The sequence below is a fragment of the Lithobates pipiens genome, unplaced genomic scaffold (assembly GCF_037356315.1).
Source record: "Lithobates pipiens isolate NorthernLeopardFrog02 unplaced genomic scaffold, aLitPip1_a1.2 Scaffold_25, whole genome shotgun sequence".
NCBI classification, from domain to species: Eukaryota; Metazoa; Chordata; class Amphibia; order Anura; family Ranidae; genus Lithobates; species Lithobates pipiens.
The window spans coordinates 231,243,526-231,265,531 of record NW_027507787.1 but is presented as its reverse complement, the minus strand read 5'-3'; the positions used below and the strand labels follow the sequence as shown (position 1 = coordinate 231,265,531).

Sequence of the window (22,006 nt, the reverse complement as noted above, 5' to 3'; positions counted from 1 at the left end):
GATGAGGCACAACATCAGTTTAAATTCTTATCAGGTTACCACCATCAATATAAAGATATAGAACAGATTTTCGCCAAACACTGGCATATTTTGGGTAGGGATAAGCACCTGGGCCCAATTTTACCAACCTGTCCCAAGTTTATCTATAAAAGGGCACCTAACATTGGAGATAAAATTGTCAGGAAGGTATTAGACCCCCCGGTTAGACCAACTCTTTCCGGAGATTTAAAAGGATTTTATGCGTGCAGAAGATGCACTTGCTGTAGAGCTGTTCGACAAGTGAATAGAGGTATTACCTCAATCACTAATGGAAGGGGGGAAACTTTCAAGTTAGAGGAATTTATGACTTGTAATATGTCATACCGTATATACTCGAGTATAAGCCGAGATTTTCAGCCTCTTTTTTGAGGCTGAAAGTGCCCCCCTCGGCTTATACTCGAGTCATCGCCGTCTGACTGCTCGATCAGCGCATCGAGCAGACAGACGGCGGACATACTACAATTTGAAAGCCGCGCCTCCTTCTCCGCCTCCGCCTGTGATAGGCGGAACACTGAATTTCCCAGCAGCCTGTGTTCCGCCTATCACGGACATCGTCTCATCCTCGTCCGTAGTACGAGGATGAGACGATATCGGTGATAGGCGGAACACAGGCTGCTGGGAAATTCAGTGTTCCGCCTATCACAGGCGGAGGCGGAGGCGGGGCTTTTGAATTTTAGAATGGCCGCCGAGGCGATCCTGGCAAGGCACGGGACGGAGGCAAGGCAAGGCACGGCACGGGACGGGACGGGACGGAGGCAAGGCACGACACGACACGGGACGGAGGCAAGGAGGCAAGGCACGGCACGGGACGGAGGCAAGGAGGCAAGGCACGGCACGGGACGGAGGCAAGGAGGCAAGGAGGCTCGGGACACAGGTAGGCTGGACACACACACACACACACACACACACACACACACACACACACACACACACACACACACACACAGACACACACACATGGACACACACACACAGGGATGGATGGATGGAGACACACACACACAGGGATGGATGGATGGATGGATGGAGACACACACACACAGGGATGGATGGATGGATGGACACACACACACACAGGGATGGATGGATGGATGGACACACACACACACAGGGATGGACGGACACACAGGGACGGACACACACACAGGGATGGACAGGCATGTCTCACCCTCGGCTTATACACGAGTCAATAAGTTTGCCAGTTTTTTTGGGGGTAAATTGGGGGCCTCGGCTTATATTCGGGTCGGCCTATACTCGAGTATATACGGTATGTCGTATATTTGCTATGGTGCCCCTGCTACCTCTTTCATGTAGGACGCACTAAGAGGCTGCTGAGGATTCGGATTTCCGAACACCTGGCCAATATACGTAAGGGTTATAAATACCACAGTGTATCAATGCATTTTAAGGAATGTCACCAACAGGACCCAAGCCTTTTGCAGTTCTGTGGCATAGATCATGTCCATCCCTCTTGGAGAGGTTCAAACCGAATTAGGGATTTGTCCCAAAGGGAAACGAAATGGATATTTTTGATGAGAAGCTTGACACCAATGGGAATGAATATCGAATTGGATGTCAATAGCTTCATTAACAATTCTTGATATCCATCTAATGGGGATAAGATTCTCCTCTTTTTTTTTTCTTTGGGGAGAGGCCGCCCCCCCCCCCCCCTTTCCCCTCTCCCCCTTCTCCCCCTCCCCCCTTCCCCCTTTTTGTATTTTTTGTATATTTGATTTTGATTTTATGATGAGTAAGCTTGGGGGATATATGCACACATAATTATAGACATCCTGGATATAAAGATGTACATTATGAGTAATTTGGGGGTGCTATTTAGGGCGCCTATGTCTAAGTTCATCTGTTTCTGCAATTTGTCGTTTTTTTATTCATTAATTATTTTTATAGTAATAGATTTAGTTGTGGAGCTAGATGGGGGCTTCAACTCAGATATTTGTCATTTTTTAATATGTACACTCATTATGTACAAATCATTAGATGTGCTTGAGGAAGCTAATCCACATAAATGTTCATTTTTATTAATTTTATAGTTTTAGTTATGCTTGCCGTATGTGCACTGAGAGTGCATTTAAATTTAAGTTGTGGTGGATATTGTGTATCCTCTGAGATATGAGGAAATAATAGAATTATTCATGTTGATGTAAACTCTGAAGCCGCGTACACACGGGCGGACTGTATGGCCAACTTAGTCCGTCAGACAATCCGACGGACAGTCCGTCCGACAATCCGACGGACAGTCCGTCCTACTTTCGAATGAATGGACTTGACCACATACGATGAACAAACAGTCCGTCGAAAGTTTGCGCGATGACGTGTACAGCACGTACGACGGGACTAGAAATAGGAAGTCCAATACACTGCAATGCAACCTTTCGCCGTGTAAATCCTTTCTGAGCATGCGCCATACTTAGTCCGTCGAACTAGCCTACTCACGAGCGGATTGTCCGCTGAAACCAAAGTACGACAGACAATATTACGGAAATTCCGAAATACTTAGTCCGCCAGACTGCACGCTGAAAAAGTCCGCTGAAGCCCACACACGAGCGGACTGTCCGCTGAAATGTGTTTCGACGGACTAAGTTGGCCAGACAGTCCGCCTGTGTGTACGCGGCTTCAGGCATTGGTGACACAGGGTTATGGCAGCTGGGGGAATTGGCATAAGATTTATAGATGTTGCTTTCTGAAATATATGTAGGATGGGATGTGGGAAGTGAGTGGAGGAGGGATGTGGTTGGTTCCACTTATTCTCTCGTTCTATATTTGCCACCTCACTGTTTTTACATATTTTGTTTATGTTTTATTTTTAATTTTTAATGCTTATCTGGAGTGTTGTTTAAACATTCCGGGGCTGGTCGGCACGCATATAAATATTCAAGACTCGCTCCACGCACTCTCTGGGGGTCAGTGCATTGGCCCAAAATCAATACAGTCACACACAGCACTCAGCCTGGCTAATTAATGATGTCTGGGGGGGGTGCATCTGTGTATTGTCTTGGGATGTTGAAGTCACGTGTGACGTAACGCGTAGGATCCGAGGCTATTCAGAGAACAGAACAGAACAAACGCTCAGGCAGTGACACGAGCTCGGCGCTCGTTTTTTAATAGTACTGCAACCCCCTGAAAAAATGTGAGTGCTTTTCCTTATGTTAAATTAAAGTATTGATCTTGATTTTAAAATACTACACTATGGTGGACCTCCTTTATATCTTTTTAATGCACACTGAGAACTACACCATTTGAAGCACCCAGTGGAAAGAGAGGAAAACAAGGATTACCCTTACCCCCTTCCCCTACCTCCCCTGTCTGCACTTAAGAGTGAGAACGGACATCCAGGAAAGGACCAAGTTGAAGGGAACCTTACCCCCCCTCCTTTATCTGCTATATGCTGTCTGCCTTACAGCAGTAAGGTAACCATTCAATTTTACCACGGGTGTCAGTGACGCTGAAGATTTTCTTGTGTATTTGCACTTAAAGGCACAGTGTCACCTATAAGTTAAAGACAGCGATACACAGCGTTTCAGCGCAACACTTTGCACGTCTGCACCTATATTGCACATTGGACTATTTTTTAAAAACAATAAAAAAAGTCCATACCGCACTGGCTATTTGTTTAGCTAGAAGATCTGAAACCACTATTTTTTGTTAGTTTAATTTTTTTGTCAATTTTATTTCATATATTTTTCTATACCAGTCACTATATGAATCATTCACGTATATATTTTGCACAGTGATATAATCACCTACAGTTGCACCTTTTAATGTGGATTTATTTATTTTTTTATATCACCCAATAATTGTTTTATTTATTTTCGCACAAGTGGCATAATTAATTTAGGTTTTTATATATATTTATTTATGAATGAAATTTGTCTTGCACTTTATCTATCATTGCGATATGTAGCCAATTGCACTATTTTGTTATAATTGTATCCAACATACCCCCTCTCCCTTTTATAATGTCCTGTTATATCGCTGTATGGTCTTGGCCATCGTGCTGCAGCTCAGTTTCAGGGTCTTGGCAATTTTCTTATAGCCTAGACCATCTTTATGTAGAGCAACAATTCTTTTTTTTCAGATCCTCAGAGAGTTATTTGCCATGAGAAATTGAGAGCGATAACACCAAATTTAACACACCTGCTCCCCATTCACACCCTAGACCTTGTAACACTAACAAGTCACATGACACCGGGGAGGGAAAACGGTTAATTGAGCCCAATTTGGACATTTTCACTTAGGGGTGTACTCACTTTTTTTGCCAGCGGTTTAGACATTAATGGCTGTGTGTTGAGTTATTTTGAGGGGACAGCAAATTTATACTGTTATACAAGCTGTACACTCACTACTTTACATTGTAGCCAAGTGTCATTTCTTCAGTGTCGTCACATGAAAAGATAGAAGAAAATATTTACTAAAATGTAAGGGGTTTACTCACTTTTGTTAGATACTGTGTATATATAGTATATATCCACTTGAAAACCAGGCCTTTTCTGACACTTTTTGTTTACAGTTACAGGTAACAATTACCTGTTTATAGTTACAAAGGAGGTCTAGTGCTAGAATTATTACTCATCCTCTAACGGTTGTGGCAATACCTCACATGTGTGCTGCGAACAGCGTTTACATACGAGATTGCGACTTACATATGCCTTCGCTTCTGCATGCAAGTATTGCAGTATAAGGGCACCTTAATTTTTTTTTTCTTTATTTTACTTTTTTTTTTTACACTGTCCTGTTTTTTATCACTTCTATTATGTAAATGTTCCTTGTAATAGAAATAAGGGATGGCAGGTCCTCTTTGTGGAGAGATCTAGGGTCTATAAGACCTTGTGAGAGGTTGATTCCGTAACCTTTACCAGTGTAGGGATAATGGAGTCAGATCCCAATCTTTCTGAACTTGGGTTTGAACAGCTAAACCATTAAAGCCAGCAACCATGAAGCAGGATGGTAGACTGGTCCTTAATCAGCTAGTCTGGGTAGTCTAGAAGTGCCCAAGGAATGTCCCCTAGAAGATGGGCTTTAATAATGTAGCACTATTCCTGTATGAGCCGCAGGAATTACTGTCCAGGTCTTCCCAACTTCTGCCCAGCAGCCAGGCACACAACAGGCTCATTCATGCTCTCTCCAAAGACCAGTCTAGGGGATGTTGTTTTTGTTGTTTTTATTTTTGGAGAACTTGGATAGGGATGAGGGTAGTGATGAGATACTCAAAAAATAAGAACATGTACAACTGAGGTCTTGGTTTTCCTTTCATGACAAGCTATGATGAAGTCCGGGCTTGTAACAAACAGTAAACTTCAGCTCAAATAGTAGTAGAGCAATTAGAACAAAGCCCTTTTAAGTAGGAAAGTATCAGTGCAGAGCTCTTCAGGACACCAGTTAGTGTCCCCTTTAAAAGACCCACAGAAAACTATAATAAGGCACCGGATGGGTAGCTAGAGCACAAGGTACTCGCAAGGCCCAAAGAATGATGGAGCATCCTTCCAATCTTCCAAGCAATACTCTCCAGTGATAACAGACAGATCTATGGCAGACAGCTCCCATCAGTCAGCTTCTTCCAAGCACCCGGGTCTCAGCATTCCTCCATCAGGCAGGGGCGGATCCCGGGGGGGGGCAATGGGGCAATTGCTTCCCCCGAGAAAATAATGAGTGGGTGAGCTGGCGGGTGACTGAGCAGGCCGGCGGGTGAGCGAGTGGACAGGCAGGCTGGTGAGTGAGCAATCATGCCATCGTGCAGCGGGCGTGTGACTGAGCGAGCAGGCAGGTATTGTCAGGAAGCTGCTCCCCTTCTGAATATGTGTCTGAAGGGGCGTTGCGTCATGCCTATCTTGGTACTCCCACACTCGTCCACAGTAAGCCTAGTGTTATAAGTCAGCAAGCGGACCTCTTTTTTACACCCACCAGAGTCTTGCTTTTCACAGTTATTTTTAACAGTAAACTCGACTTATATTTCACTAAATAAGTTGAGTTTACTGTTAAAAATAACTGTGAAAAGCAAGACTCGGTGGGTTTTTAAAGATGTCCGCTTGCCGACTTCTAACTCTAGGCCAGTGGTGGTGAACCTTGGCACCCCAGATGTTTAGGAACTACATTTCCCATGATGCTCATGCACTCTGCAGTGTAGTTGAGCATCATGGGAAATGTAGTTCCAAAACATCTGGGGTGCCAAGGTTCGCCATCACTGCTCTAGGCTTACTACTGACAAGTGGGGGTGTACCAAGATGGCCGCAATGCAACATCACTTTGGTTGCATATTCTGATGGGTAGCGGTTTTCTAACATCTCTCACCCTGCATCACCACAGCTCAGCTTCTGGCAGAACACCACCATCACTGTGCAGGCATGGGCAGCAGAGAGATTACATTATCTCTCACTGCCCTCCCTCACTCTGGGACACAGCCACTGGCAAGTGACAATCCGCATCTTGTGGCAGGTGACATTGGCAAGTGACAACTTGCATCTTGTGGCAGGTGACATTGGCAAGTGACAATCCGCATCTTGTAGCAGGCGACATTGGCAAGTGACAATCCAAATCTGGTGGCCAATGATGCGGCGCCGGGTCCTGCATTCTGTGTGAATGGACACAGATGTGGGACTCGGGAGCCCACCCACATGGGTGTCCACCAAGGAGATCGCTTCGCCAACGTGGACACTCAATGCGTGGAAGAGCCACCAGCGCTGCTGAGGGACCCCCAGCGCACAGTGAAGGCAAGCATGAAATGTTCGTTTTTGAAAAAACCGAGGGTTTACAACCCCTTTAACAATGTGGAAGTAAAAAACTGTTTGAATTTAAAACCACTTCAAAATCCAACTTGTGTGTCAGACGATAACACAGCATCTTTTGCACACAATCTAATTTTCATGATGTATTCCAAACACAGCAACATATAGATAAGAGGGGGTATTTAAACCAACTTTGAATTACAACTTTATTGCAGAGGTGGGTGTTATCTTTTTATTGTGTTTCCAGTGTGTCAGTAGTATGTGACATTAAAGTCGATCTTCACAGCCCTCTTTTGACATATCCATCTGTGTTGTGTAGTACAGTCCTCAGTGTAATATTCACCAGATTGCTGCAACAATACACAATTTCCTGAGGATTCCTTTGGTGGCTGAAACCTGAGTAACAAAAAAAATCTGGTAATTATAACTATCCGTCATCTGCTAAATAAACAACACTCTAGGAAGAATAAATGAACTGCATTAAAAGGCCTAAGAGAGTTGATGGTAAAATGTTGCATGGCATTGTGGCAGGATAAAAGGGGGCAGAGTTTAGACTGCCAACCTTTAAATAATGGAAGTCTTAATTGGATTCCTCATATCCGTCAACTAAGTCATTGTCCGTATTTGTGCATTATTCCATTTTGCCCTCCATGTATTGTACTCTGTCCCCCATTTGTTGTATATGGGCAGAGAATTTGTGGATGAGGGAGAAGAGGTTAGACATGAGTGAAGATTGGAGTGAGAGGAGCATGTCCTTCATGACGGAGTCCAGGACAGGTTGCCCGGTTGTAGGAAAGGAAGCAATGGAGGATTGTAATGCATTATCAGTATGCACAGGGAGAATGTCTGTACTCAACCTTGAGATGGGTGGATGAGGAGCATTCATTCTCATCCTGGCTTTAGCCAGGCTCCCAAGTATAGGCAGTTAGAAGCTGAATCTCGTGGGGTAGAAGGTTGCAGTTTCACCCTCTCTGTTGTTGATGTTGGCGTCAGGCAGATCATCATCAGCCTAGGATGCCGAGGGAGAGCATGTGTGCTGCTCACCGGCGCCATCTTGACCCTTCTCTCTCAGCAGTGCCGGCCTGCAGGGCAGGGACAAGGGTGGGCAGGAGGGGAGGCAGCCCCTGGCACAATGGTCTATTGCAGGGGTAGGGGGCACCCTGACCCTAACCCTAAGGGAAAGGGGGGCGCAGTTTGGCATCTTTGCCCTGGGCACTGGGTGACCTTGTCTCGGCACTGCCGGCCTGAGAAAGAAGGCTGATCGTCCTTCCTTTTATGGAACATTCAGAGGGAGTTAGCGAACCTGATAAGCGGTGATTCCACCACTGGATAGCTGGATGTCTCTGGTCCGTATAGCAGAGTTCAGGCTTAATCGGCCATCTTCAAGCACACAAAAGTCACCCTTATGATAGTTTTAATTGGATCAGTGATATTTTGCGGTGTGCTTAAATTAATCCTTTTCCCAGACTAGGCTCACAATTGTATTTGTATATTCAGAACAAGCAGTAAAAACACTTTAAAACAAGCCTTCATTCATTTCTGTAGCTATAGACGTTGTGGAGAAATTTGTCTTTAACCTATACACGTTGATCGCCTCCCTGCTCTTTAAGAGTTCTAAAAGCTGGGAGGCAGGCATTCAGGTCATGTGACCCCTGCGATTGGCTGTCAGTGGTCACATGATTGGAAAACTCACAATTGCAAGTATACATCGGGGCATACCGATACCTGCCAGATACCATACTGGGAGCATGCAGGGTGTGCACTCTCTGCACGGTAAGTTGTTTTAATAGGGCAGCATATATGCAGCTGCCCTGCATTAAGGCCAACCCACTTCAGATTACTTTTAATGGTATCAGCCTGCTGGTCCTTTAATGTAAATACAAAACAGATGTTTCCAAGCTGTTAGAAATGGACTAAGGCCGAGTTCACACTGGTACGACAAACGCTCCGACATTGGTAGCTCATGTCGCATGACATGTGAAAATCAATGTTTCCCTACGGGAGCTGTCTTACCTGGTCTGACACAAGTCGGGCCGACTTTGAAAATGCTCCCTCTACTACTTTGGTCCGACTTTGATCCTACTTCAGCCCACTAACTATCGTTGAAGTCGGATCAGAGTGGGATCGCCGTCTTGCATGATCCGACTTTGGCATGCGACTTGTGCTATGATGATCTGGAGGGGGAACTCCACGCCAAATTTTAAAGAAAAAAACGACATGGGTTCCCCCTCCAAGAGCATACCAGGTCCTTGGGTCTGGTATGGATTTCAAAGGGAACCCCCTACGCCAGCGTGGGGTCCCCCAAAATTAATACCAGACCCTTATCCGAGCACGCAGCCCAGCCGGTCAGGAAAAGGGGTGGGGATGAGCAAGCACCACTCCTCCGGAACCGTACCAGGCCGCATGCCCTCAACATGGGGAGTGGGTGTTTTGGGGCAGGGGGGCGCCACGCGGCCCCCCATCCCAAAGGATCTTGTCCCCATATTGCTGAGGACAAGGGCCTCCTCCCAACAACCCTGCCCGTTGGTTGTCGGGGTCTGCGGGTGGGGGGCTTATCTTTAGTAAGGAGGTCCCCAGATCCCAGCCTCCCACCCTATGTGAATGAGTATGGGGTACATCTTACCCCTACCATTCACCTGGGGGGAAAAAAGTGTCAATAAAAAAAACACACCAGACAGGTTTTTAAAGTAATTCATTAGGCAGCTCCGGGGGGTCTCTTCCGACTTTGGGGGTCTCTTCCGACTTCTCTGCTCTCTCCGACCTCTTCTCCTGCTGTCTGGTATCTTCTGCACTTTTGCTAGTGGTGGCCCGGTCTTCTCAGTCGTCTTCTTCCCTCTTCTCTTCTTCCAATGTTGACACAACGCTCTCTCCCACTATAATTCTGTGTGCTCGGTACGCAACGACTTATATAGACATGGGGCGTGGTCACCGGGTGATGGAGGAGCCCGGCAGAAGATACTGGAGAGGAGAGGAGAGAAGAGGCCAGAGAGAGCAGAGAAGTCGGAAGAGACCCCCGAAGTCAGAAGAGACCCCCGGAGCTGCCTAATAAATTTCTTTAAAAACCTGTCTAGTGTGTTTTTTTTATTGACACTTTTTTCCCCCCAGGTGAATGGGTAGGGGTACCCCATACTCATTCACAAAGGGTGAGGGGCCGGGATCTGGGGCCCCCCTATTAAAGGGGGCTCCCGAATTTCAATAAGCCCACCGCCCGCAGACCCCGAGAACCAATGGCCAGGGTTGTCGGGAAGAGGCCCTTGTTCTCATCAACATGGGGAAAGGGCCCCCCATGTTGAGAGCATGCAGCCTGGTACGGTTCAGGAGGGGGGGGCACTCGCTCGTCCCCACCCCCTTTCCTGACCTGCCAGGCTGTGTGCTCAGATAAGGGTCTGGCATGGATTTTGGAGGGACCCCAATGCCGTTTTTTCTGCGTTGGGGGTTCCCCTGAAAATTCATACCAGACCCAAGGGCCTGGTATGCTCTTGGAGGGGGAACCCATGCCGTTTTGTTTTTACATTGTGCGTGGAGTTCCTCCTAAAGATTCATACCAGACACAGTGCCTGGTATTGTCGGGGATCAAAGTCGGATCCCTGTTCATTGAAGTCGGATGGATGTAGGACCAATGTAGGACCGATGTAGGATTGATGTCGCAGAGCAAAGTAGGATGATAGTCATATGACTGTCGTGTAGTATCAGTGTGAACCCAGAATGAAATACAATTTTAGTCTTTGTTGTGTTATTTGAGGATAAATTACTTTACAGAACAAGCAGTTAGACAGGTAACTAAGGACTTGTAAAGCTCTTCTCACTGCTTTTTAAGAATATGTCAATAATTTAATGTCGATGCACTTTAAACTGAACCTAAACCCAATCACTAAAATCTCATATATGCTTTATCATCTTTATATCATATTAAAGGTTATTTTCCATAATTTAAAAACTACAGATTTCATTAAAGTGGAACTTCAGTCATTTTTTTCAACTTTCCATGTATTAAATCTGCCGCCCTTGTTGTTTAACTTTGGCTAGTAAAATGTACTTTTTTCTGCCAGCAAATACCTCATACAGCCCATTTTTTTATTATTATTAATATTCACGATTTATATAGCGCCAACAGTTTACGCAGAGCTTTACAATGTATAGGGGGGACAACACAACTACAATACAAAAGCCCATTTCCTGTTTCTTGTCTAGTTATTAGCCTAGGCTTATGACATCATCCACAGCTCTCTCTTACTCTCCTGAGAGTTTGCCAAGAAGGGAGGGGGAATGAGTTATAAGAGGGCCAATGAGAGCTTCAGAGCTGGAGGTGTACCTGTGCAAATCCAGGAAGTGAACAGGCAGCAGCGTCAGCTGCCCACAGTTAAAATGCCTGCAGCCAGGCTTAGTGGAGGGAGATTTCTGCAGCATATTTGGCAAGTACAGAATCACAGAATATATAAAATAATATGCAAAGTGGTTGGAGGGAAGCTTCAGAATGGCAAAGATGTTTTTATTACAAATTATGTGAGCAGACTGCAGTTCCTCTTTAAAATAATACCTTGTAGTCTTACCATGACTTGTTTAGGGACTTCCTGTCATGGGGGGGGGGGGGGGGCAACTGTCTCTCAGTAGTGACACTGTGCCCTTGGATGATGTCTGTTGTGACAAAACGCATTGGGAGGAGCTTAGCAGTGATGACATCACACCTGCTCATCGGAGGGGCTCTGCTGTTACAAGTCTGTTTCTTGAACTATACAAAATTCAGAAATAATAAAATACTCCTGATCCCAGCGCTCAATGGAATACTAAAGAAAATCAAAAAATCAATACTAAAATCCCTACAGTAGCTGTTATAAATGAACTAATGCCGCGTACACACGCAGCCAACTATCCGGCGGACTTAGTCCGCCGGACTTTCCGAACGGGCTACTTGCCCACACACGGCACTTTTTCAGAGGACTAATACGGCGTACTAAGTCCGCCGAACTATCCGAACTATCCGCCGTACCTTTGAAATGAACGGACTCGCCTACACGTCTCCTCTCCAGTATCTTCTGCCGGGCTCCTCCATCACCCGGTGACCACGCCCCATGTCTATATAAGTCGTTGCGTACCGAGCACACAGAATTATAGTGGGAGAGAGCGTTGTGTCAACATTGGAAGAAGAGAAGAGGGAAAGTCCGCTCATTTTGAGCGCGTCTCCAGGTAGCCGGGGCCAGCGAAGCAGGCGTCGCTGGCCCCGTCACCTGGTATGGACTTAAAGGGGAACCCCAACTTCGAAAAAATTGGCGTGGGGGTCCCCCCCAGGTCCACATCAGACCCTTGCCCGAGCACGCTACCCGGCCGGCCAGGAAAGGGTGGGACGAGCGTGTAGCCCCCCCGCCTGAGCCGTACCAGGCCGCGTGCCCTCAACATGGGGGGGTGCCTTGGGGAAGGGGCGCCGCACGCCCCCCCCCACCCCAAAGCACCTTGTCCCCATGTTGATGAGGACAAGGGCCTCTTCCCGGCAACCCTGGCCGTTGGTTGTCGGGGTCTGCGGGCGGGGGGCTTATCGGAATCTGGGAGCCCCCTTTAATAAGGGGGCCCCCAGCTACCAGCCCCCACCCTATGTGAATGAGTATGGGGTACAATGTACCCCTACCCATTCACCTGTAAATAAAAGTTAAAAAAACACAACACAAAAGGGTTAAAATATTTTATTGCACAGCTCCGGGGGTCTTCTGTCCGTCTTCAGGGTCTTCTCGCCGGACTCCTCCGCTATCTTCTGCTAGCTCTTTTGCTAGCGGAGGAGCCCGGCTTTCTTCTTCGCCATCGCCGCCCTCTTCTTCCGATTTCGGGGGTCTTGTCCCCCTCTTCGGTTCTTCTTGCCGGGCCACCGCGCCTTCTTCTAGCTCTTTTACAGGCGGTGGCCCGGTCTTCTGTCGCCGCTGTCGCCGTCTTCTGTTCGCTCGCTCGTCCCCCCCTTCCTGGCCGGCCGGGTAGCGTGCTCGGACAAGGGTCTGATGTGGACCTGGGGGGGGACCCCACGCCGATTTTTTTCGGTGTTGGGGTTCCCCTTTAAGTCCATAGCAGGTGACGGGGCCAGCGACGCCTCCTTCACTAGCCCCGGCTACCTGGGGACGCGCTCAAAATGAGCGGACTTTTCTCCGGGCGGGAAAAGTCCGTTCATTTCAAAAGTACAGCGGGCTAGCACACACACGGCCGGATTGTCCGCCGAAATGCGAGTCGGACGGAAAGATTTGAGTGCAAAACTACTTTCTAAGTCCGCCATACTTTTGGGTAAAAAAAGTCCGCCGGAGGCTACACACGGGGGGATTGTCCGGCGGACTTGAGTCTGCCGAACTTTTCCACCAGATTGTTTGATCGTATGTACACGGCATTAGACAAATAACAAACAGCATGGCTAATTAAAAATCAGACACTAACAGCGCTTTGTATGTTTATCCTCAACATAAACATCACTCAGACCTCACTAGTAGGTCAATATAATAATGAAATTCGGATCTGTATATGCAACAAGTAGTTGGGACAAGTGAAACACTTCTGGTCACAGTACAGTATAAACACAGTTCAACTAAACGCATGCAAATGACAGTCCGTAATGCAGAAGTAAGGGAGGTAGAGGTGTCAGCAGAAAGGTTCAATCCACCGTGGAGACATATTCAACAGCAAGGGTTAACTGTCCTAGACCGTCACCGTTTCCACCTTGTGCATTCCTCCATGGATGGCTGCTTACCAGAACGGAACTGCAATCAGGCTTTATTGTGGAAGACACTTAAATTGCTCTGCTCACTCAGACCTCTAATGCCGCGTACACACGATCCGAATTCCGGCCAGAAAAGACCGATGAGAGCTTTTCATCGGAAAATGCGACCGTGTGTACGCTCCATCGGAATTTAGCTGTCCGAATTTCCGGCAGCCAAAAATTTATAGCACGTTCTCAATTTTCCTGACAGAAAAACTTTCTATCGGAAATTCCGATCGTGTGTATGCAATTCAGACATGCCAAAAATCACGCATGCTCAGATTCAACTATGAAACAGAAGCTATTGGCTACTGGCTATTGAACTTCCTTTTCTAGTCCCGTCGTACGTGGTGGACGTCACCGCGTTATAAACGATCGGAATTTGGTGTGACCATGTGTAGGCAAGACAGCTTGAGCCGAATTCCTTCGGAATTCCGTCGGGAAAACCATCAGAGCTTTTTCCAACGAGAATTCCGATCGTGTGTACGCGGCATTACTCCTCCAAATGTGGGATAAAGGAGGAAGAAACGGGATTATTGCGGTGCAGAACACTTATTTTTAAAGAGAATATATGTAAATAGGATCCCCAATTTAGGGGTAAGAAAAGAGAGAGAATGATATAACATTTGATAAAAATAGAAAAATGTATTATTTAATTTAATACAATTCTTTAAAATACAGAAGAGGTATTTAGGGTGACAAATAAACCACATTGATAATTCAGGATTGAGTATCCATGTTCAATCATTCAATTTGATTGAGGTTGTGTTTGGCTAATGAGATAGTCCCAACATGTTTCGCTTCAACAAAGGCTTCTTCAGGGGAGCCAATATTCAACATCAAGTGGTTGCAACAAAAAACACCCTGGCCAAAACCCTACCACGGCAATCGATTAGGGAAACCTTCTTAGTATAGGAAGCAGACCGATCATAGAAATCACCAACTAGTGGCTAAGAGTAGGATGCTTTAGTAGATCTCAATTATAGAGCAGAGTATCAGTATGAGGGGTAAGAAGTTCCCTATGGATGATGATGTTGTTATACACCAGCCTAGTCCCAACGGAGGTTAGGAGTGTGGACACTCCAAACTGATTCAGTGTGATACACTGTGCAGTTGGAGGGCTTGTCAAAGGGTAGAGTGTGCAGCAAAGTTCTGTAGCCCTCCAACTGCCCTCCCTCCTACTCTTAGCCACTAGTTGGCGATTTCTATGATCATCCATTATGTGTCACTTACCTGACACAGGAGCCAGCGAAGTCACCGCTGTCCCCTGTAGTCCAGTGCATCCATCTTCTCGGTGGGGTCTCGCTGCTCCGCCGCTGTCATTCGGCGAAGCCACGATGACATCACTCCTGCGCATGCGCACGGGAGCCGCCACTCATGGCATATCGCCGCTGTAGACAGCGGTGCCTGTCTTTTGGCAAATATCTCCTAAACCGTGTAGGTTTAGGAGATATTTCTTGGACCTACAGGTAAGCCTTAATCTAGGCTTACCTGTAGGTTAGTTGGTTGTAAGGGTTTACAACCACTTTAAGTGTCTTCCACATTAAAGCCTGATTACAGTTCTGTTCTGGTAAGCAGCCATCCAAGGTGACGGTGTAGGACAGTTAACCCTTGCTGTTGAATATGTCTCCACGGTGGATTGAACCTTTCTGCTGACACCTCTACCTCTCCTACTTCTGCATTATGGACTGTCATTTGCATGCATTTAGTTGAACTGTGTTTATACTGTGACCAGAAGTGTTTCACTTGACCCAACTACTTGTTGCATATACAGATTCATATTTAATTATTATATTGACCTACTAGTGAGGTCTGAGTGAAGTCTGTTTCTTGATGGTATAAGATGAGTACCTTACTTGTATACAATAAACGGTGCGGTTGCTTGCTACACTATGGAGTTCCTATTTTTTTCCCACATGCTGGATGCTATTGAGTTTATTATTATTGGAGTTCTGGAGTGGGAGAGATCCATTCTGTTTACCGGGGATCGACTCGGATTTTGTTAAAGTGCTGGCAGACCTCCTATACTTTCAGGTCTTACCTTCTGGTATGCAGTACATGTGTGTGAAGGTGCTCTGCTCTGAGTATTTTCACTAAAGATAACACATGATCGCTTTGTTGGTTCCCAGTATTATATAATATATTATATATATATATTGTATTTATGTTTTGAAAAAAATATTTAGTTGTCACTTTCACAGTCACATACATTTGTGTTATGTGGGGCATGTGATGTAAAGGGGCTATAAGTGGAAGTGGCAACACGCATTGCACTGGCTTGGTCTACCATAGACCAATGATGGGCACTCAATATAGAAGTAAGTGCATGTAGATAGGAAGTGGCTGGCAAAGGCTGCAGGAGAACAGTGAAGGTTTAGATCTACTTTTTAGAAGGTTAGAATCTTGGCTTCACTTACTCAGAGCATACAAGAATGGGGTCATTGATAAAACAGGGTTTTCATTAGTCACATGAGGGTCTCTGATGGAAGAAGATACATTGCCAGACATGGCAGAGGTTGCAGTTTCAGACTCGGATCCTGACACTAAGCATCTTTAACAGCCTTGATTTTATGCATATTTTTATGAGCTTATCGTTATAACAAAATGTATGTTTTTACTTATATACTGTACATGGTAAAGACATTAGTTGCATAAAGAAAATGCCACCACATGTTCCTTTAGGTCCAGCTTCACCAGCTCAGCTTGGGGCAAAGTTGGCCACATCTACATATACCCAGATAAAAATATGGAGTCAGGTGTTGCTCCACACCCCACCAAAGCCAAAAGGAGCAAAAAGAGGGAACATTTTGCACTCAAATGCGCACCACACTAGCTGCTCTAAAATCCACAGATCAGTTAAAAGAACAATGTTATATATACTTACAGGCTACTAGCAGATGGTTGACCATTCACCCATTTCCATACATCTCCGTCTTTGTACATTCCGGTCCAGAACTTGTCATCTGTTTGATGTCCGAGCAATCTCTGTACAAACTCCTAGATGTAATGAAGTAATAACAAGCTGATTAGTAAAAGAATACTTCATACAAATCTGATATTTTAGTTTTGATGGCTGCTGGAAAGTTGACTCATATGCTGGCTAGTTATGTGTCTGTGTCAGGGCTGGGCTCAGCCCTTCCTACTCTGAGCTGGCCACTCAGCTGTTGGCTAATTGCCATAGTTACTCAGCTATTGATGATATCCTGCTCGTCAGTCCTGCCTAGTTAAGCTGTCCAGCCCAGAGGATCTCTGCCTTCGCCTTGGTCAACTTTACAGATGCTCTCCTGCATTCCTGTTAAGACTTGCTTGGCTGACATCCCATCTGACATCCAGATCCTGTTTGCTGTTTTACTACGCTAATCTCTGGCTACCTGATGTTTGGCTTGCCTGACTATACATTCCGGTTCCTGAACTCTGGCTATGTTTTGACCATGTTTGTGCTATTTATTTTTATTATTAAAGTGGAAGTAAACTCCCCTATCGTTTTCAGCCAAGGAAGCTGCCATCTTTGCCTCTGTTTAATCTTCAACTGCTATGGTGCTGCACATGTGATTCGTTATGACACCAGCCATTGGATGGTTTGATAGTTTAGCTGAGAGCACAGCCAATGTGCAGTTAGCATTCCCGGCATTCCCGGCAAGCATTAACAAGGGGACCCCCAGATCCCGGCCCCCCCTGTTTGAAATGGTAAGGGGATACAAAAGTACCCCTACCATTTCACAAAGAAAGTGTAAAAAATAGTTAAATAAGACAAACACACTTTTGAAAAATTCCTTTATTAAAAATAAAAAATAAATAAAAAAAAGATTCCAGCGGTGGTAATCAACTCTTGCTATCCAGCGACGGATGGTCATCTCTCTGGGGTCCAGCGATGGGTCCAGCGCAGTGCATTCATCCATCTTCTGTCTCCACGGAGGAGACACTGCGGGGATCCCCGGCGGCCTGACGTTTGTTATATGCGGAGGGTGGGGCCACGGGTGCCTGAAGGGTCTGGTAAGGATATTTAGGGGGAACCCCACATCAATTTTTTTTTACATTTGATGCAAGGTTCCCCTTAATATCCATTCCAGACCTGAAGGGCCTGGTAATTGAATTTGGGGGAACCCCACGCTTTTTTTTTTTTTATCAGTGACTTTCAATGAGTGTTCTCTGTATTAGGCTGTTTTTAAGGCAGGGCAAAAGGGGCAGCTGCCCTGAGCCTTGTCATTGTTGTGGGGCCCAAAGTGGCTGCCTCATACTTGCCAACTATCCTGGTTTAAATTCCCTCGTCTCCTGAGGTTTTAGTCCTGTGCTGTTTCCCAATATCTCAGTGTGAAGTGCTGCAATTAATGCTGCCCAGCTCTGCCTTATTGTTGTGTAAAGAGGACTCACCTGCAGACCCTGTGTTTACATGTAAATTACCAGCATTCATATGTAAATAGTGGATATCATGCCCCCCTGAGGTCATATCCACAGTAATCCCTAGCGACCAATCAACAAGCAGAAATCCTGTGCTATAACCTCTAGCAACTAATCAGTGAGCTGTAATGTGTGCTGTAACCTCTAGCAACCAGTCAGTGAGCTGTAATGTGTGCTGTAACCTCTAGCAACCAGTCAGTGAGCGGTAATGATACACTGTAACCTCTGGCAACCAATCGCAATAGCTGCCTCTGATTCAGTAAACAGATTTTGAGTCTAGCTGCTAGCTGGGGCTCCAAGAAAACTTTTGCCCAGGGTCCAATCAATATTAAAGATGGCCCTAACGGGAGCCGACAATTCCTTATAGCCGCGAGTGATTTTAAATGAATTATTTTTCTGCAGAAATGACACTTTGTGCAGAGACAGTTATAAGCACGGAAAACATGCGCCCCTTTACAGACATACTATAGACACCCCCCAGGAACGAAATTTAAAGGAATATTACACTTTTATTGTTTCACTTTAATCATTATTAAAATCACTGCTCTCGAAAAAAATGGCCATTTTTAAAACTTTTTTTTGCATTGATCCATGTCCCCTGGGGTAGGACTCGGGTTCCCAAAAACTTTTTAGGACAGTAACTTGCATATTAGCCTTTAAAATTAGCACTTTACATTTCTCCCATAGACTTGTACAGGGTGTTCCGGCTTTTCGAATTTGCCGCGAACACCCCAAATTGTTCACTGTTCGCTGAACAGGCGAACAGGCAATGTTTGAGTCGAACATGAGTTCATAGTTCGTTACATAGTTACATAGTTAGTCAGGTTGAAAAAAGACACATGTCCATTCAGTTCAACCTAAAAAAAAAAAATAATAATAATATCATACAATCCCATATACCCAATTCTATACCCACAGTTGATCCAGAGGAAGGCAAAAAACCCCAGCAGAGCATGATCCAATTTGCTAAAGCAGGGGAAAAAATTCCTTCCTGATCCCCCGAGAGGCAATCGCATTTTCCCCGGATCAACTTTACCTATAAATGTTAGTACCCAGTTATATTATGTACACTTAGGAAATAATCCAGGCCTTTCTTAAAGCAATCTACTGAGCTGGCCAGAACCACCTCTGCAGGGAGTCTATTCCACAATTTCACAGCTCTTACTGTGAAGAAACCTTTCCGTATTTGGAGATGAAATCTCTTTTCCTCTAGACGTAAAGAGTGCCCCTTGTCCTCTTTGTTGACTGTAAAGTGAATAACTCAACACCAAGTTCACTATATGGACCCCTTATATATTTGTACATGTTGATCATATCCCCCCTTAATGTCCTCTTATCAAGAGTGAATGAATTCAGTTCATCTAATCTTTCCTCATAGCTGAGTTCCTCCATGTCTCTAATCAGTTTGGTTGCCCTTCTCTGCACTTTCTCCAGTTCCCCGATATCCTTTTTGAGAACTGGTGCCCAAAACTGAACTGCATATTCCAGATGAGGTCTTACTAATGGTTTGAACAGGGGCAAAATGATATCTCTCTCTCTGGAGTCCATCCCTCTCTTAATACAGGAAAGGACTTTGCTCGCTTTGGAAACCGTGACTCGAACTCGAAGCTCATCCTTAGTAGTCAGTTTGTGTCCCAGTTCTGGTGAGTAGGGATCAGCCAAACCCCCCCCAGTTCAGTTCGCAACCAGAACCTGCGAACGGACTGAAAATTTTCACAAACTTTAGAACCCCGTTAAAGTCTATGGGACTCAAACGTTCAAAATCAAAAGTGCTAATTTTAAAGGCTAATATACAAGTTATTGTCCTAAAAAAGGTTTGGGGACCCGGGTCTTGCCCCAGGGGACATGTTTCAATGCAAAAAAAACGTTTTAAAAATGGCCGTTTTTCAGGAGCAGTGATTTTACTGATGCTTAAAGTGAAAAGAAAAAAGTTAAATATTCCTTTAAATATCGTACCTGGGGGGTGTCTATAGTATGCCTGTAAAGTGGCACGTGTTTCCCGTGCTCAGAACAGTCCCTGCACAAAATTACATTTTTAAAGGAATAAAAGTAATTTACGGTAAAACTGCTTGCGGCTTTACTGTAAGGTCGGGCAATATGGATGAAAATCAGTGAGACGAACGGCAGGCTCTTTGGGTCTTGTATGGATAATAAGGGGAACCCCGGACCCAAATTAAAAAAAGGAAAGGCGTGGGACCCCCAGGCCCTATATACTCTGAACAGCAGTATACAGGCAGTGCAAACAAGACAGGTACTGTAGGTTTGTTGTTAAGTAGAATCTGTTTGCAATTTTAAAGTGTAGCTACAGCCAAAACATGTATTGTTAAGCTTTTTGGAAAACATAGGGAAGGGTTATCACCCCTGTAACATTTGTTTTGCTGTCTGTGCACCTCTCCAGAAGATTTCAACTCACTTTCTGTCCCAATGACAAATGTTTTTTGAAAATTTGGGGTTTTTAGTGAAACAAGTATTGGTGATAAAGCATCAGTGGAGAAGGGACATGTTTTTCCCATATTAACTCTTACAGGAGAGAATTTATCTTCCTAGGGGTAGTTTTCATCGCACTTCCTGCTGTCTGCTTCTGTTTGCAAGTAGGAGTCGTTTGTAAGTTGGATGTTTGAAAATAGGGGTCTGCCCTATATACTCTGCAGAAATCTGGGCCTTAGGTGTTGGTGTTGCCACAACACTGTAAGCCCTCACAGTTTCTCTTGGTGGGCGCTGGAATGCCCTGCTGTGAACTATTATATCAAAAATTGTAGATACATGCCATTGTTGAACAGTGGTAGAAAAATTGGGCCTTTGATGGTGGTGTTGCCACAACACTGTAAGCCGTCACAGTTACTCTTGTTGGATGCAGGAATGAGCCCTGCTGTAAAGTATTGCATCAAAATTTGTAATTACACGGGGGCTGAAAAATTGGGCCTTAGGCACAAGTGCAAGTGCCACAACACTGCAACCCCTCACAGATACTCTAGTTGGAGCGCAGGAATGAGCCCTGCTGCAAAGTATTGCATCAAAAATTGTAATTACACACCCCTGTTAAACAGGGGCTGAAAAATTGGGCCTTAGGCACTGGTGCCGGTGCCATAACACTGCAACCCTTCACAGATATTGTAGTTGAGGGCAGCAACGAACCCTCCTGAAAAATATTGCATCAAAAATTGTAATTACATGTCTCTGTTAAACAGGGGCTGAAAAAGTAGGCCTTAGCCACTGGTAGTGGCGCCCAGAACCAAAAATTTTCTTACAAGCTATTAGTTTGATCATTGAGGAGGAAGAGGATAGCCACTCAGCATAACAGGATAGTCACTCAGCATCAGCATAGGCAGTCTTGAAGGGATCTGACATTTCAAAAAAAAATATTCGGTTACATCAGCATCAGGTGCTTGGTAGCTGGTGATCCAAGACTGATTCATTTTTATGAAGGTCAGTCAATCAGGCGCACCCTGTGATCGGTTACAAAGCCTCCAGCAGCATTGAATGCGCGTTCCGAAAGAACAGTGGATGCAGGACAGGCCAGTAGCTCAATTGTATACTGTGCAAGCTCTGCCCAGTGATTCATCCTTAAGACTAGGGATGAGCTGGGTTTTCTAGTCAAACGCATGTTAGATTCAAACACCGGCTGTTCGCCCGTTCGGCGAAACCAGAACTTTAGTGGGGGATCCCAGTGCATTGCTGGCTGATGATTGGCCAAGCATGCACTAGGACCCGCATGCTTGGCCAATCACAGAGCCGGCAGAGAAGGGGGCCATAATTGGCCACAGACAGGATGCATGTGGCCAATTATAGCTCAGGGGGTTTAGTACACGCCCCACACTATATAAGGCCGCCTGCACAGTGGCCTTGTGTACTGTATTGCGGGCGGCTCAGAGACAGATAGGCAGTGTCAGGAAAGGTTCCCTCCGCTGGTAATATCAATCATTTGGCATGCAGTACTGTGATCCACCAGCAGGTGTCTCCTGCTGGAATTATGTCATCTTTGGTCCGCAGTACTGGTGTCCACCAGCGGAGGGATCCTGGCAGTATGGAGCAGGTATTGCCCTCTGCAGTCAGGCTTCACATGACTGACAGCAGCCATTATAAATACCCGGCAAGTTCATATACACTT

General features: G+C 45.5%; 1 protein-coding gene across 2 annotated transcripts in view; it reads right to left on the bottom strand.

Moving 5' to 3' along the window:
• Positions 1–6,957: 6,957 nt before the first annotated feature.
• Positions 6,958–22,006, bottom strand: part of LOC143930016 (natural killer cells antigen CD94-like) — a 131,117-nt gene continuing 116,068 nt past the window's right edge. For both annotated transcript variants that reach the window (XM_077453920.1, XM_077453921.1), the window contains 2 exons: positions 16,385–16,497; positions 6,958–7,172 (listed from right to left, as the gene is read on the bottom strand). In XM_077453920.1, coding sequence (XP_077310046.1) covers positions 7,028–7,172; positions 16,385–16,497 — 258 coding nt within the window. In that variant the 3' untranslated portion in view covers positions 6,958–7,027. The remainder of the gene's footprint in view (positions 7,173–16,384; positions 16,498–22,006) is intronic.